The sequence below is a fragment of the Danio aesculapii genome, chromosome 1, assembly GCF_903798145.1.
Source record: "Danio aesculapii chromosome 1, fDanAes4.1, whole genome shotgun sequence".
Taxonomy (NCBI): domain Eukaryota; kingdom Metazoa; phylum Chordata; class Actinopteri; order Cypriniformes; family Danionidae; genus Danio; species Danio aesculapii.
In genome coordinates, this window is record NC_079435.1 from 33432402 (window position 1) to 33447706 (window position 15305).

At 35.8% G+C, this 15305-nt stretch overlaps 1 protein-coding gene across 1 annotated transcript in view; it reads left to right on the forward strand.

Moving 5' to 3' along the window:
- Window positions 1-12353: 12353 nt before the first annotated feature.
- Window positions 12354-15305, forward strand: part of sugt1 (SGT1 homolog, MIS12 kinetochore complex assembly cochaperone) — a 24955-nt gene continuing 22003 nt past the window's right edge. Inside the window, exons 1-3 of the mRNA XM_056459011.1 lie at window positions 12354-12481; window positions 12658-12706; window positions 15013-15103. Coding sequence (XP_056314986.1) covers window positions 12468-12481; window positions 12658-12706; window positions 15013-15103 — 154 coding nt within the window. The 5' untranslated portion in view covers window positions 12354-12467. The remainder of the gene's footprint in view (window positions 12482-12657; window positions 12707-15012; window positions 15104-15305) is intronic.

A 15305-nucleotide genomic window follows, 5' to 3' on the forward strand; every position in this document is an offset into this window, starting at 1 on the left:
GTCAGTTTCAAAAAATTAAGTGTGAAAATGCTGCCAACCGGAGACATTTACTACTTATTTCTGTGATTGTAAAACACATTGAGGGAGAGGCATTAGAAGAGCAAGAAGATGGTGATATGTCAATATGCTTTTGTGTTTAAAAGATAACATTTATGAAATTCAGTTTAATGAAAAGCAGCAGAAAGCACCTAGCAGAAAACAGAGCAGGAAGGATTGAAAAAAAAAACGGACACTGTAAAGTTAGACCTGCAAAAGTTAATCAAACAAAAACAAGGAGCAGCTTATTGCACATACCATAACAGTAGCACTCAACAAACATATCACAAAACCCTTATGCATTCCAAAACATGAACACAACCTACATGCATCCAGTGCCATCTCGACCAGTTACAGTATGTTTCCCTAGAATAGAGAGTTTAAAATTTCAGGACAGATCGGTGAGCATGGACCAAAAGATAAACTCACTTTTTCATGTTTGGTTCATCAAATTAAGCATGGTCTAAGCAGAGGGGTTTCGAAACTTAAATAGTCGATGTGGTAATCAAAGCAATAGCACCAGGCATGCAGCTGCGTAGCTATCTGGACAGAAACATAACCTTGCCCATTCTGAGACGTATCCTGCGAGCATATTATCAGCAAAGAGGTGCAACTGAACTGCATAAGCATCTTACCTCTGAAGTACAGAGTAGAAAAGAGAATCCACAAAGTTTTATTGTTTTGTGTCTTGATTTGCTACAGAAGATCCTGTTTGCTGTTGAAATATGAGCCAAAACTTTTTCAGAGCATGTTTTTCCATGCTGTCTTTACTGGTTTACAAAATTATAGTAATCAGAAGTCACCTGCAAACTTACTTGACAAGAACTGAGGTGAGCGATGAACTTTTCTTGGACAAGGTCAATACTGCCTGTGCAAATGAAACATCAAAACAAGAAGAAATATTTAACCTAACATCAATTTATCCTAACTTGAATCCACTTTAGGATTCAGAAAGCAGGGAACACCTTGTTTTTACTCCAATGAAAAGCGTACCATCAGGGCTTCATGGCCAAGGAAAGCAGACCACCACAGTTGTACGAGTGAGTCCACCATGATGAATGCACATTCAGTTATCTAGTGCTGCATGGAGGAATGCCTGGATGACCTAGGAGATAATATCTGTTTTCTCCTGTTGTTTGAGCAGCAAGCCCCTTCCTCTCATTAAATAAACAGTCCACAGACACAAATAACCAATCGGACAGATGTAAATTATTGTATTGTTTTCTATTGATTTACAACATACATCACCTATTAAAATGTAACTTTTTTTCTCTTTTCTTTGACATAAAAATATATTTTTTTAGATAAACAAATTAACTTTAATTTTTCATTTCTAATCCTTTGTAATCAATACATTAATATACACATTATTGCATCTGAGGATTGACACACAATTTGTGTTGTTAAACATTCAGTGGGAGCGAGTGAAAGTTGGACCTCCTGCAGATGGGAAGGTTGACTGGAGAGAGACAAAGGCTTTGCTGATTGGGCTTGTTTCCATCGTGAACAGAGGATTCATGAAGGCGGTTATGCAATTCATCTTTGTGAGTGCGGACGGACGTCAAAAACATTTGGAGTTTGCTACTCATCTCATCTTGTTTCCTGAAAGGGTACTGTGTTTCCAGACTTTACCATTTCATCGGATTTTGTGAGTAATCATAATTGTTTTCTATTCATGTGAGCTCCAACATTGAGCATCAACGAAAGACTTAAATACCAGCAGGGTATTTTTTATTTTACTTTTTGCTCCCAGCTGGGTATTACTTTATTTTGGGTTTTCTTTTGATGATACATTGTTGTTGTAAAATATTGTTTACTTTGTATATCAAGTAAATATATTATACACGTAGCATGCATTGGATCATGGCTTAAAGTGATTTAAACAAAGAGAGAGAAAAAAATAACACAATAGCCTCAAAGCATTTAATAAATGTGCTTATTGGACATCTTGCATTTGTGATTTTCCTGTAAAAGGGTGAAAATTATTGGATAAATGGTCCAGTGTGTAACTTTGTATATTTGAGAGTTGAAATATATTATCTAATAAAATAACATAAGTAGTCACTTCTACACTGAATAACACACTACACTTATATCTGAGACCCGCTATTCTGTCTAAGTGTTTGTCATCACTAAAGGATAAACTAACATTTATAATTTAAAAGTTATTGGGTTGTACCTCTTACCCTGAAATTTATTTCAAGTGTACTGTAATTTTCCCCAGACATACTAATTCTCTAAGCCTGTAATGGGGAAAAGGCTACACTATGAAAGCGCATCAGGGACTGCTCTTTCTGAACCGGTTAAGAACAGAGGAGCTGCTGATGGTGTTATGATAAATGGCCGCGTTAAAGGAAATGTAATATTAGCGAGTATGACAAGGTGTATTTCCCAGGTAAGCAAACAGCATTGCCTAAAAAAAACAGCAAGTTGATTTACACTTGAACTAATTTAACTTCTGGTGCAACTGACATCTTTGATAAAGAGAGCTGTGAAGCTGAACCTTTTTAATGTTTAGTCTCTTCTTGGAGAGCAGTCATCATTTGTTTAAGGCATGCAACAAATTTTTCATCATTTAACATAAGGGCGTTTCAATGTGAATGTAGTAAATAAGCAGTATAAATTGGCCTATGATTAGTGAAGACGTAAATAATAATGGCATGAAAACAGATTAGGGGTGACGCAGTGGTGCAGTAGGTAGTGCTGTCACCTCACAGCAAGAAGGTCACTGGTTCAAACCTCGGCTGGGTCAGTTGGCGTTTGTGTGGAGTTTGCATGTTCTCCCTGCGCTCATGTGGGTTTCCTCCGGTTTCCCCCACAGTCATGTGGTACAGGTGTATTGGGTATGCTAAACTGTCCGTAGTGTATGAGTGTGATGTTTTCCAGAGATGGGTAGCAGCTGGAAGGGCATCCTCTGTGTGAAACATATGCTGGATAAGTTGGCGGTTCATTCCGCTGTCAAAAAGAAAATGAATGAATGAAAACAGATTACAAGCATACATAATATAGGTCAGTTTTTAAAAAATTAGCATGGATGTATGACTGATAAAGTTTGTGATAAATGTCACACAAACAAGGTTGTAAGCTTCAATTATGGTTATTTTTGTAAGCTCCAGTGGAGTGCAAGTGGTGTGGCATCTGCACTGACAGGTAGGATTTATGCTGAAATAAATCTAACTCGTAGTTAAATGCAAATACTTCGAGCACATTTCCTCATTAAGAATCTACCACTGGATCTCATCTCACTATAGTTGTTAAATGTGATGTATAGTTCATCTTGTTGTCTACATCTAATGACTCTTCAGTCTTTTTAATATATTACTTGTTCTCAGGTAACGTGTTTTGACTAAGTGCAAAGATAATTTAATATATTAATTTATGTAACCACGTAAACTGATTCTTCACATTTGACCAATTGCTTGCCTTTATTCTCTATAATGTATAAACGTATTGTATTATTGATTGCCATTACTGAATATTAAAACGGATATTCAGCAAAAGAGGCTATTTTATATTTTTCAATGAAAATGAAAGGAGGCAGTTATGTTATAGGCTCCGTTTTGTTATAAATATGCATACAGTGAAGATGACGGTCATAAAGGCTCAATATGTAGTTACACAATGCCTTAAAAATTTTGTTGTCTGTTAAGTTGTTCTGTTTCAAAATGGCAGGTTTGTCAAACTCGAGAAAGCAGGGTAAGTCAAGCCTGTTTCTGAAAGAGGTAACTACATTGTGGAAAAAAGGAATTTATTTTTATTACCTTTTTCTTTTTTATTAGAAAAATGTTTAGACTAACAACAGATTAATCAATCTTTTTCTTTTGTATGATACCATATATTGACCGGGCATACTTCTTTTTTACTGTGCTGCATACTTTTTGGAAGGAACTGCTGACAAGAGGAAAATAGCAGAATAAGAATAAATATAGTGTGGGGTCCCTTGTCCCAGACTGCTGTCTAATACGAAGTCTAGACATGTCACAAGGAGCATGATGCTTGTAGAATTTGTGAAATATATTAAAGATGTACTTAATTGTTCAGTTCTGGTATGCAGAGAAGGGTTGCAGAAAAGAGTAAGTATGGGGCAACACTCAAAGGAGTGACGTTACACCAAAACTCCACCTGTTAAAATCAGTTGTGTATATATGCTGGAGTCAGGGAAATGTGTGTTAGTTGCAAACCTCTTGAATGTAATTCTTGTATTGCATTGGGGTAACGTAACCCAGAGCTATGTCATCGAATTATTCTTCTGTATCAAATTACTAATATTTTTGGCATTGAAGAAAAACCCTCTCCAGACCTTTTTAATTGAACACGCATGGAATTGGCTTGATATTCCAACGACATTCATGACATGCTCAAACCTTACCTGATTGAATTATGTTTTTATATTTCATTTTCAGCTGCTGCCATGTTCTTTTGATACCTGCAGGATTGCACCTACATGAAAATTACAATACAGTACCATAGTTTTAAGTTGTACCTTTGGTATTACTGCAAAAAATAAATAATTAGCTTAAATTCCCTGACCGACAAGATAATGAGCTGTAACTAGATTATTGGGATTATTATTCGTTCTAAAAACATTTTTTTAGTACTGCTTAGATTCTAAATGTCATATCAACCTCTTGATCAATAAAAAAGGCAGACACACAAGTGCACTTTTAAATCTTTTAAAAACTCAATTTTAGAAATTTCATCTTAAACTGATCAACGTATGTAAATGTGGGAACCTTAAATTAAAGGGCACCTATGGTGAAAAATCTACTTTTCAAGCTGTTTGGACAGAAATGTGTGTAAGTATAGTGTATAAACTGTCATATTGGGCTGATATAAACACACCCAGTCCTTTTTTTTTTTTCAAATTTAACAACATAAAAACGGTGGACCAATTGGAGCGGTTTTCAGATCGACCGCAACTTTATGTGCGGTCCCCCCGCCCACCAATATTGATTGACAGCTGCACGCATTAAAATGTCCGGTAGTCACGTGTATAATCATATCATCAAGAGAGGACGAGCGCAAAGCAGCCGGGAATAAAAGGTGTGTTCAGTTCACTAGGATCATCAATCATCATCAAATGTGATCAAGAGTGAGTTTCACAAGAGTGAGTTTAAAATGTTTTAAAACAGAGCATGTGTGTAATGAATAACAGCGATTCACTTCAGATGCACTTAATCAGCACAGCCGCGTGTCAGAACAATTATAAAAGAAGACGCTTCAATCGTGGTTTGTGGACCTTAAATCAGGTTTATTTTGTACATTAATATAAAAGATATCCATACAGCAGTGGATATTACCAGTATCATGTCACATATGCGTGCAAAACGAGTGCAAAGCTTAACGCGCTGTCTCTCTCTCTTTCTCTCTCTGTGTGTGTGTGTCTGCGTGTCTGAGCTATGTGTGTGTGTGTGTATGTCTGCGCTACATTTGTGTGTGTGTGTGTGTGTGTGTGTGTATGTGTCTGCACTATGTGTTTGTGTCCTTGCTGTGTGTGTGTGTGAACTTTGTAATGACATTGTGTGTGACTCATTGTTGCAAATCCACAAAAAAAATGCATCAAATACTGATTGTTAAAGTTCTTACTGTAGTATTTCTTACACACGTTACATGAGATCTGCTTCCTGAGGCAGCCGAGGGTGGCGATTGCTGACAGGCACGTGGGAACGGTGGGCGGGAAGGACTAGCCTTAAAGGACCAGTACAAAAAAAACAGCAAAACCTTTTTTCCAGCTATAATATAGATACTTCAAAAAGCTATAATAAATATTCTTATGGGTGTTTTGAGCTGAAACTTTACAGACACATTCTGGGGACACAAAAGACTTATATTAAATATGAAAAAAGGGGTAACCTATGTGCCCTTTAAACAACTGAACATTAATTTAAGGTTATATCTGTCATGTGCGCAAAGATCAGGAGGCTGTTGTCTTTTAGTGATCTATTAAAGAAACACTTGGCAAACAAAATACAGTTCTCATCTGGAACAGTTGTTGCTAGATTGGATATGTTTGCGGCCGAAAGTAGCGAGAATTATTTCTATTATTCATTAAATTTCCCATTCATTGTATTCTGTTAATGTCTACCCCAACCCTAAACCCAACCATCACAGAAACGTAAAACCAGTAGTCGTACCGAGTATTATTTATGTTATCTATTAAAATACCCAATAAATTGTACACCTACCACCACCTCAATTCTAAACCCAACCATCACAGTACTGTAAAAAAATAATAATTATTGTTATACAGTGTCATTAAAAAAATGCTTCTTTATTATTGTGCATATGGCACTTTTGGCCGGCCGCATATCCAATCTAGACTTTACCATCTGGAACCTAACACAGACTTACTCGCTGATGTGACTCACTTGCTCATCTCTTGTTCCTCTGGCTCCACCTAGTGGATGGGGTATAACCTAGCATACAGCACTACAATACCCTGACACCTTCCCCTTAAAGTCAATTGCTCAACATTGATTTCTAATAAACCATTTTCAAACTAGAACAATGATGTCACTTTCACATGTAACAACATTACTTTCGTACTATTGACATCACAACAAAAATATTATACATTATACATTCAGTCATCACCAAGCTTATTCAAACGGCTCAATAAAACCACTTTACTACATTTTCTTTTATTCACAGGTTTAACCGCTCCACAGGCTTAATCACTCTGCCTGATCTTGTGATGTTGGGCTTCCTTGAACTGTTCTCATCAGGTAAGTTAGTGTCCACATGAGGTTGAACCTTTTGTGATGACTGCTCTGAACTCTCCTCTGTCCCCTCAATAATTCCTGTAACACCCTTAGGAATCAACTGAAGATGCCTGCGATTTCTCCTTTTCTCTCCCTCCGTGTCACTAAAGACCGTATATGACCTCGGGGTCACACTCTCTTCTAGCACCGTAGAAGGTCCTTTCCACTTGGCTTCATCGTGTAACTTCAACAAGACCGAATCACCTGGTTTAAGAACAGGTAAGTCCTTCACACCATGTCACCTGTTAAAGTAGTATGCTTGTTTTTCTTTTGCTGCTCTGTCTCTCTCTTTTTTGCTTGATTTGTTCAACCACTTTGGTTTTAAGGTAAGGTGGGTAAAGTTGTACATAGTTTCCTGTCCATGCGCAATTCTGCCGGGCTGACACCTGTAGATGAATTAGGTGTAGCTCGAAAATACATAAGGGCTAGTACTTCATCATCTTTTTTAGAATGTGCTTCGCTGTCTGAACTGCCTTTTCGGCAGGTCCGTTACCTTATGGGTGGTGGGGACTTGATGTAATATGTTGAATGTCATGCATAACACAGAAGCATCTCCAAACTGCTGTTCGTTGTCACTGACAATTTGTTCTGAAATACCAAACCTCACAAACAAGGCTTTAAGTCTTTGAATAATGTGCTCCGATGTGGTAGACTGTAGCAGAAGGATCTCTAGGTAGCGTGAATAGTAGTCTGACACCACTAGATATAGTTTTCCTTTTTGCATACACAGATTCATGGCTTTGCACTGCCACAGCCTTTCTGGTAGAGGTGTTGACTGTAAAGGTTCCTTGTGCTGTGCACGTTTGTTTGCTATGCTGAATTTACATGACAGTTCACATCTGCTGTCATAAAGTCCATAGTATTCAATGGGCTTCGGGACAGCGCATCTGCAATGACCAAACTTGCCTGGTGCGTATTCTGCTTTTGCATTGAACTGCATGAATCTCATCAAAAGTCTCTGACACCTCACTGGCACTGTGTCTAGGTCCTTACTGTTGATTAATGGTATTAATGGCTTGTGATCGGTGATCAATTTGAAAGTGTTCATGCCCACTAAGTACTTCTGGAACCTCTCACATGCCCATACACCTGCGAGGCATTCCTTTTCTATTTAGGCATTTCAAGTTTCTGACCCCGTCAACCTTCTAGAACAGTAAGCGAATGGTTTCCAGCTGTTGTCATGTTTTTGTAGTAAGACACCTCCGATACCATAGCTGCTAGCATCTGCTGATACTACAGTCTCTTTAAATGGATCATAATGTGCCAGGACTGGAGCTTTAGTGAGTAAACATTTAAGATTACTGAAACACGTCATCCATATACATCGCAACTCCTTCCATGTCTGCTAAAAGTTCATTCATTTTCCTTTGAAAGATTTCTGGGGCTATGCTGATACCAAACGGTAGTCTCCTGAAGCAATAGCACCCCATTGGAGTGATGAACAAACTGCTTTCATAACACTGTGGAATTTGCCAAAATCCAGACGCTGCGTCTAGATATGTGAAGATACTCGCTTCAGCTAGTTTAGCTAAGATCTCTTCTGTTGTGGGAAGTATGTCTCTCTCTCTCGCTCTCTTTATGTTGTCGTTCAGTTTGTTTAATCCTACACAAATTGTGACAGACCTATTGGCCTTCATAACTGGTACCATGGGTGCACACCAATCTGTAGGCTGTGTGACTCTATCTACAACACCCTGCTCCTCCATTCTCTGCAGTTCAGCTTTAACTTTGGGCATTAAAAGGAATGGCACTCTCCTCGCAGTATGTACTGCATATGGCACTCTATCATCTTTCAGGTGGATTTTCACTAGTTCTGTTTTCATTGTGCCACTGCTTTCAAAAACAGTGCTAACTTGCTCTATTCTCTTGACCTGTCCCATCTCAGAGGTTATCTGTCGGCTTAGCAGATTACTGACAGTTCAGTGAAATACCTGGGCCATTCAGAACAATGTTTGAGTGACAAAGCTGCGCTCTTGGGGTAAGCTTTTCAAATGTTTAAGTGTTCATTACATTAACATCCGCCCCCGTGTCTATATTAAAGGGTATTGGAATATCACCTATCTTAAGTGACAGTGTCCATTTAGACTCTTCCGTCTGTTTTTGGTTACTCATTGCGCCCAAGTAGAAGCTCTCGTCACTCAGCTCATTTGTTGTCACCTGCCTTACAGCCTTTGATTTGCACATTCTAGCCCAGTGCCCTTTCCATTTACACTTCCTGCATTCTGTGTCCATTGCTGGGCATTTTCTGTTATCATTGTGTCTTGTTTTACCGCATCTGCTACACTCAGTAGTTGTATCCTCCCTCCTTTTCTCACTGCCTCTTCTGTTTTTCTCATTTATCCAGGGCCTCTCTGACGCCTTTGCTGGATGCCACCTCCTGCACATTGCCAGTTGTCTGACCCTCCTGATGGCTGATCTGTTGTGCAACATCTTCTGCCTGCCTGCCTTGCCATCTGCACAGCTGTTTCCAGGGTAAGTTTTGTCATTAATTGCATTTTTCTGAAAAGCTCTTTATCACAAACTCTGACAACTAGTCTGTTCATCTTCATTTCGAATGTACTTCATTTTCATCTTCATTAACTTCATTTCGGTTCAGCCCGAATTCACAGTTCTCGCTCAGTTCGACAGGTCTCTTCAAAATATTTACTAAACATTCTCATATCTTTTAAAAGGTGTTTAAAATAAATAGTTACTGTAATATAAACATTTTCTAAGGGATAAAATGTCCCTCACTTTAACCTGAAATAGTTAACAGAAATGCCAACTGACCCAGCCGGGGCTCGAACCAGTGACCTTTTTGCTGTGAGGTGACAGTGGTGCTACCCACTGCGTCACAGCAATGCCCCATTAATGGATTATTGTGCTCTACAACCAGACCTTTCAGTTTTATTGTCCAACCCCTATACTTTTTATTTCAAAATTAATTCATATATTATTCGATTAATAATGAGATAAAGAGTTGGAAATCCTTTAAATATCTGAGGTTGTGGTTTGATAGAAGACTCACGTGGAATACACATTTTAGAAAGATGGTTGACATTTGTAAGAGAGTGTTAAAAGTAAAGAGGTGCCTGTGTCGCGTAGACTGGGGTGCAAGTTTTTTTTATAAATTTTTTTATTGTTTTCAAAAACAGTTATCAATAGATTGCAGAAACTTGGAACGTTAGAAAAAAACAGAGAGGTTGTTACAATCTGCATAATACATTTTAAAGGGAGAAAGAAGAAAAAAATACAACATATAAATTAAAGCAAATAAAAATAATATAACAGAGACCAGAGGAAAATTATATAAGGTTTTACATTGAAAGCCATTTTTGACTGTTAAAAGACTTTTTGTTTTTTATGCCCTTTAAAAACAAAATATATGACTTGTAGTCAATTAAACAAGTCAGTTGTACTGAATGCAAGATTTAGAGTTGTAATAAAAGAAAATTATGTCAAAAGTATTTAAACAAATATCAACCGTTGTCTTTTCTGAGAGATAGATACATAGTTCCGTCCAAAATAGTTTCACACAAGTACATTCACAAAAAAAACATAAACAATGGTTTCTTCCAAGTGACAAAATTTACATTTGTTTTCAATTTCTAGCATATATTTACTATGTAAACTATTACAAGGATAGCATCTATGTCATGTTTTATATGTAATTTATTTTAGTTTGTCCAAGTAACATCCGATTTATTTTATATGTGGCCAGTCATTAAAAAGAAGAAGCTGGAATTGTTATTGATAGCCCTTCTATTAAGATTGGGTTGTTTGGTCTATATGTAGGATCCAAATTAAAAGCTTGGCATTAATTACTGTGTTGTATTCTTTTACTGAGGGCTCAAAATGTAGCTTTTTAGTAAACTCAGAAAATGAATATAGCTTACCATTGTCATCTAATAATTGACTAATCAAAAATATAATTTAAAAACGAAAAGTACTCGAAAAGTTAAGATTTGTTTTTGTAAACAATACTTTGGTTGTTCCAAATAAAGCAATGGTGAGGAGAAAAATTGTGTTTGTACATTAATAACCATGATAATTAGACCTGTTTATGAATTGTTCTAATTTATGGGTAATTTACCAAGTTAGAAGGGGCATTTTAACAGAAAAGCAATACCTCCAATTTTATTAAAAATAAAGTTTCTTAGAATATCTTTTTTGATTGTATGTGGTTTGCTTTTCCATGTAAAATTACATAATAATTTATCCAAGCTAGTACATGTACATAACTTAGGAAAATCCATAACAGAGAAAATATAAGAGCATCTAGAAAGCCCCTTTGCTTTTGATAACAGCACCAGACCAGTAAGGGACAAGTCTCTATCTAATCAAGAACTTTTTTTTAATGTCTGTAATTGGGTTAATATTAAGTATTTGAGTTAAAATATATTTTTTATTTTACATATTTCTTTTTAATTAATTAATTTTTAAAGATATTATCTCTTGTTTTGAAATATTAAGATACACACCAGATATGTGAGAGAAACTTTTAATGATTTTAAATGCTTTAGGCACCTCTGCATGTTCCTTTAAAACAGAGTGGGATCATCTGCATATTGTAAGATTTTAATCTCCTTATCATGGAGTGTAATGCCTTTATATACTTTGTTTTGTTTAACCATTAAACATAAAATCTGAGTCACTAATAAAAAAAAGAAAGGGGGAATCAGCCATCTTATTCCTCTATGTATAAAAATGTGGGTATTGTTCCAGATGTAAGTTGAATACAACTATTTCCTTTTACATACAAAGTTTTTCTGCATTAATAAAATAGTTGTTAAATTTAAAAAAAAATGTAATAGCCTAAAAATAAAATTATGACTAACCGTGTCAAAGGCTTTTTGGAAGTCAAAAACATTACTAAAGCTGACCTCAAACTTTTGACTGGTAGTGTAGGTGTGAGTGTGAATGAGTTGGCAGACAAGTTGGCAAAACAAGCAGCACAGCAAGTCGTAAATCAAAAGTATGGTTAAAACTAAAGTACTGGGAAAATGGCAACATATACTGCATGGAATAATGGGAGCACAGGACGTCAATATTACAACATATAGGATAAAGTCAAAAGAAGTAGGGAAAAAAGAAAAAGCAAACAGGAAAAAGACAGGTTCACAAGAAAGAGATTTACTGCAATCACATAGCCCTCAACAGTCCATTACATAAGATTAATAAACATGCAAATGGCATGTGTGAATGTAATAACTGCCAAGAGACTACAGAACATGTATTTATGCACTCCCCAATATATCACATAGAATGAATCAGACTAATCACAGTTACATGGAAAAAAAATTTAACCTAACATGTAAAGCATCTTAAAGTTGAGCACAGGGAATGTTTGTTTTAGCTATCTATAAAACTTTTTGAAAGGCACAGGGTTAAGTCACTGAATCTAGTGGTTAGTAGAGTAGTTATTTATTGGAAAATATGTATAAGATGTAGAAGAATTTTTTTTTCTTCACTATAACAAATTCATGGCATGGTTAACTCCTGATCCACACTCCAATCCAAATGGTGGCGGTAATGCTCCAAAAATCTGGTTGCTAACCACCCTAAAAATTACAAGAAGAAGAGCAAGGAAGTAGTGTGGGGTTGACAGGCCCAATTATTTACTTCCTTTAACGCCGCTGTTCCCTCTAGAACTTTCTGTGGTTTCAGACGAAAAGGACGGAGAGTGGACCCATGGCAACTTGCGGGTGCGAAATTTTGATAAACGTTGAATGTAAAGTTTTATGTATGTATGTAGGCCTATGTATGCTTGTAACGTTATGTAGGTATCTATGTATCGATCTATCTTTATGTGTGCGTGCAAGTGTGTAAATATATATAAAATGTATGTGCCATAAGTTATTAAATGTGATTTTTTTTGTAGGCGTTACTCTGATAGTTTCATAGATGAGGATCCTAGGAGGGCCCTTGAGGTACATTTTTTTTTAACTTAAATGTATATAATTCTGTTAGCCTAGTTGTTTTATTGAGGTACTTTATATGACTCTTAGTAATAATTTGCAGCGATGTAAATGTACATTACCAGCCAAACATTTCTAACCATAAAGAGACATGATTATGTGAGACCCAATGTGGAACTTCATTTTGTTTACTTTTTTTTGGGGTGGTCACAGAGTTGATGTACTGCTGAAAAATGCAAATACTCAAATTACTAAAATTGAGTTGCTTTTCTTTACTCAGTCGTTTAATAGTACTAGTTAATTTTTTTCTCCTTAAACAACACAATGTAATTGTGACATAACATGGAAAATCAAAGCATGAGAAAATCATGGAAAAGTCAAATCAAGAAGCATAGTTTTAGATAAAAAAAATAAAATAAAAAAACAACAACTATAAACCGTCCTAAGAATATATGGACTTATTTTCATATGCACAAATAGTGTTTAGTTTAGTGCTCAAAAATATTCAAAGGACCATTCATGAGTAGAAGTTCCGTCATCATTTAACCACCCTAATGTCTGGGCTATCATTTCTGCACATCTGATGTCATTGTGATAGGTAGGGTTGGTATCCATGCTGTTATACTTGTGTTATACTTATTTAATAGTAATAGCCTAAATATCATAAATGGGATTTCTTCTTTCGCTATTGGGTATGTGGTGTTGCTGTACATCTCTGGAATACAATTTCATATCATGGATTTACCAAGTAAATACTAACACAAATTTTGACAGTGCTTTTGTAGGCTGTGACTGGCAACAACCCTGCTCTGCACGGCTGTGCAGCTTATTGTAAATTCTCAACTGCCAGTGGTCAGAAAACTCTTGCGGACTCACTCTGTGACAAACAAGTTCACAGAGCTCTATGAATTAGAGATGCGCCGATTGCAATTTTTTGTCCGATAGTTTTTTCCTGATTCTGATTTTCTTTTCATAAACTATAATTATAATAAGTGAACAATAATAAAACTAATAAGTCAACATCAGTTTCCCACAAACTGCATTAACAACACTAACAAAACTTCAAATTTTCCACTGTCTAAAACTTCATCTCTTTCTTATTTCACAAATATAATTAATTAAATGAAAAAATAATATTTGTATAGTTTTACTATTTTTTTTATTATTGTTTTACAAATATTCATTTTATTTATTTGTTTTGTCTTGTTCTGGTAAAACATTTCGTGACAGCTTTGACGATACTGATGTTTGCTCTCTCTAAACATAATTATGACTGATGTCTAGCAGAATAATTCCTCGCATAGCAACTGTTAAAAATAGCTTGAAAGAAAAGTGTTTAATATAACTATTTGAGCAGTTTAACTGATTACCAATATTGGGCAGAGTGCATTACAAGTAATGAGTAAAGTACATTTTTTTTTATTTTATTTTTTTTACATTTGATGTCGTTTACTGGAGCAACAGTGTTTCGTTGATTACTATTAGCAAATTAGCATCTCTGGTTGTATTTAAAGGTCCCGTGGGGTGCTTTAAAATGCAAATAGTCCTCACTGCAGCCTGTAGCACAATGTCATGCATGCACTGTCACGCACATTGAAGTGCACATTCAGGCGTGATGTGTTTAAGCCATGCATACTTTATTTATATCTATTACTTTAGTCTGTAAGCCTATTCTCTGATTTACATTCTGGAGCTGAAGGTGGTGGTACTGCACCAAAATGCTGAATGCCGATTGCTGTAAAAATCTCCAGCCAGGTTGTAAGATAATTCTAGAGGAGCTACTTTTTACTCATACTTGTTAATTTTTGATCATAATTATTTGACTCAATATTTTGGCAGGTAATGGTAACCTTTACATTGAATATGATTTTCAGTAATCTTTACACCACTGTTTGGGTAGATATGTCTTGGACTTCAGTGAGGGGATGCCTAATCTAATGGATATATAGATTTTTTTTATTGAAAATGAATTAATTTAGCATTTTCATCATGGTATAATAAATGATCTTGGCATTTTGGGGACAGCAGAGACATATTACATCTTGTCAAAAGGGCCATAATAGGTGCCCTTCAAACTAAACCTATTAGAATTTAGTCAAGCAAATATGGAATAGATTTAGTAGATTTGACTTGCAATATATGTTTTTAGAAGTGTTTTAAGGTGACAGATAAGTGTCATTTTACAAACTTTGCATATCTGTGATTCATCATTCAGCACACCATTATCGTGCTATCATTCAGATTTTTGTAGAATAAATGTAGCTTTGTTTGTCTGAGTACTTTCTCATGAGGATTAATGTGTCTTTCTTGAATTATAGGAACTAAATGAAGCAATTGGAGAGAAAGCAGATAATGCTGAATGGCTCTGCCAGCGAGCTTATGCCTATATTCTGTTGAAAGAGTACACCAGTAAGGACTTCTTTTCTTTTTTATATATAAATATTGACATATATTAATTATTTATCTTTATTATTTTATATTGTCATGCTTTGAAGAATTTAAGAGATCATTTAAAACTGGGTATTAATAATTTAAAAATAAAGCAGTTAAGTAAGAACAACAAAAATCTGTCTTCTGCTGTTAAATGAATTGTGCAGTACATGCAAAGAAG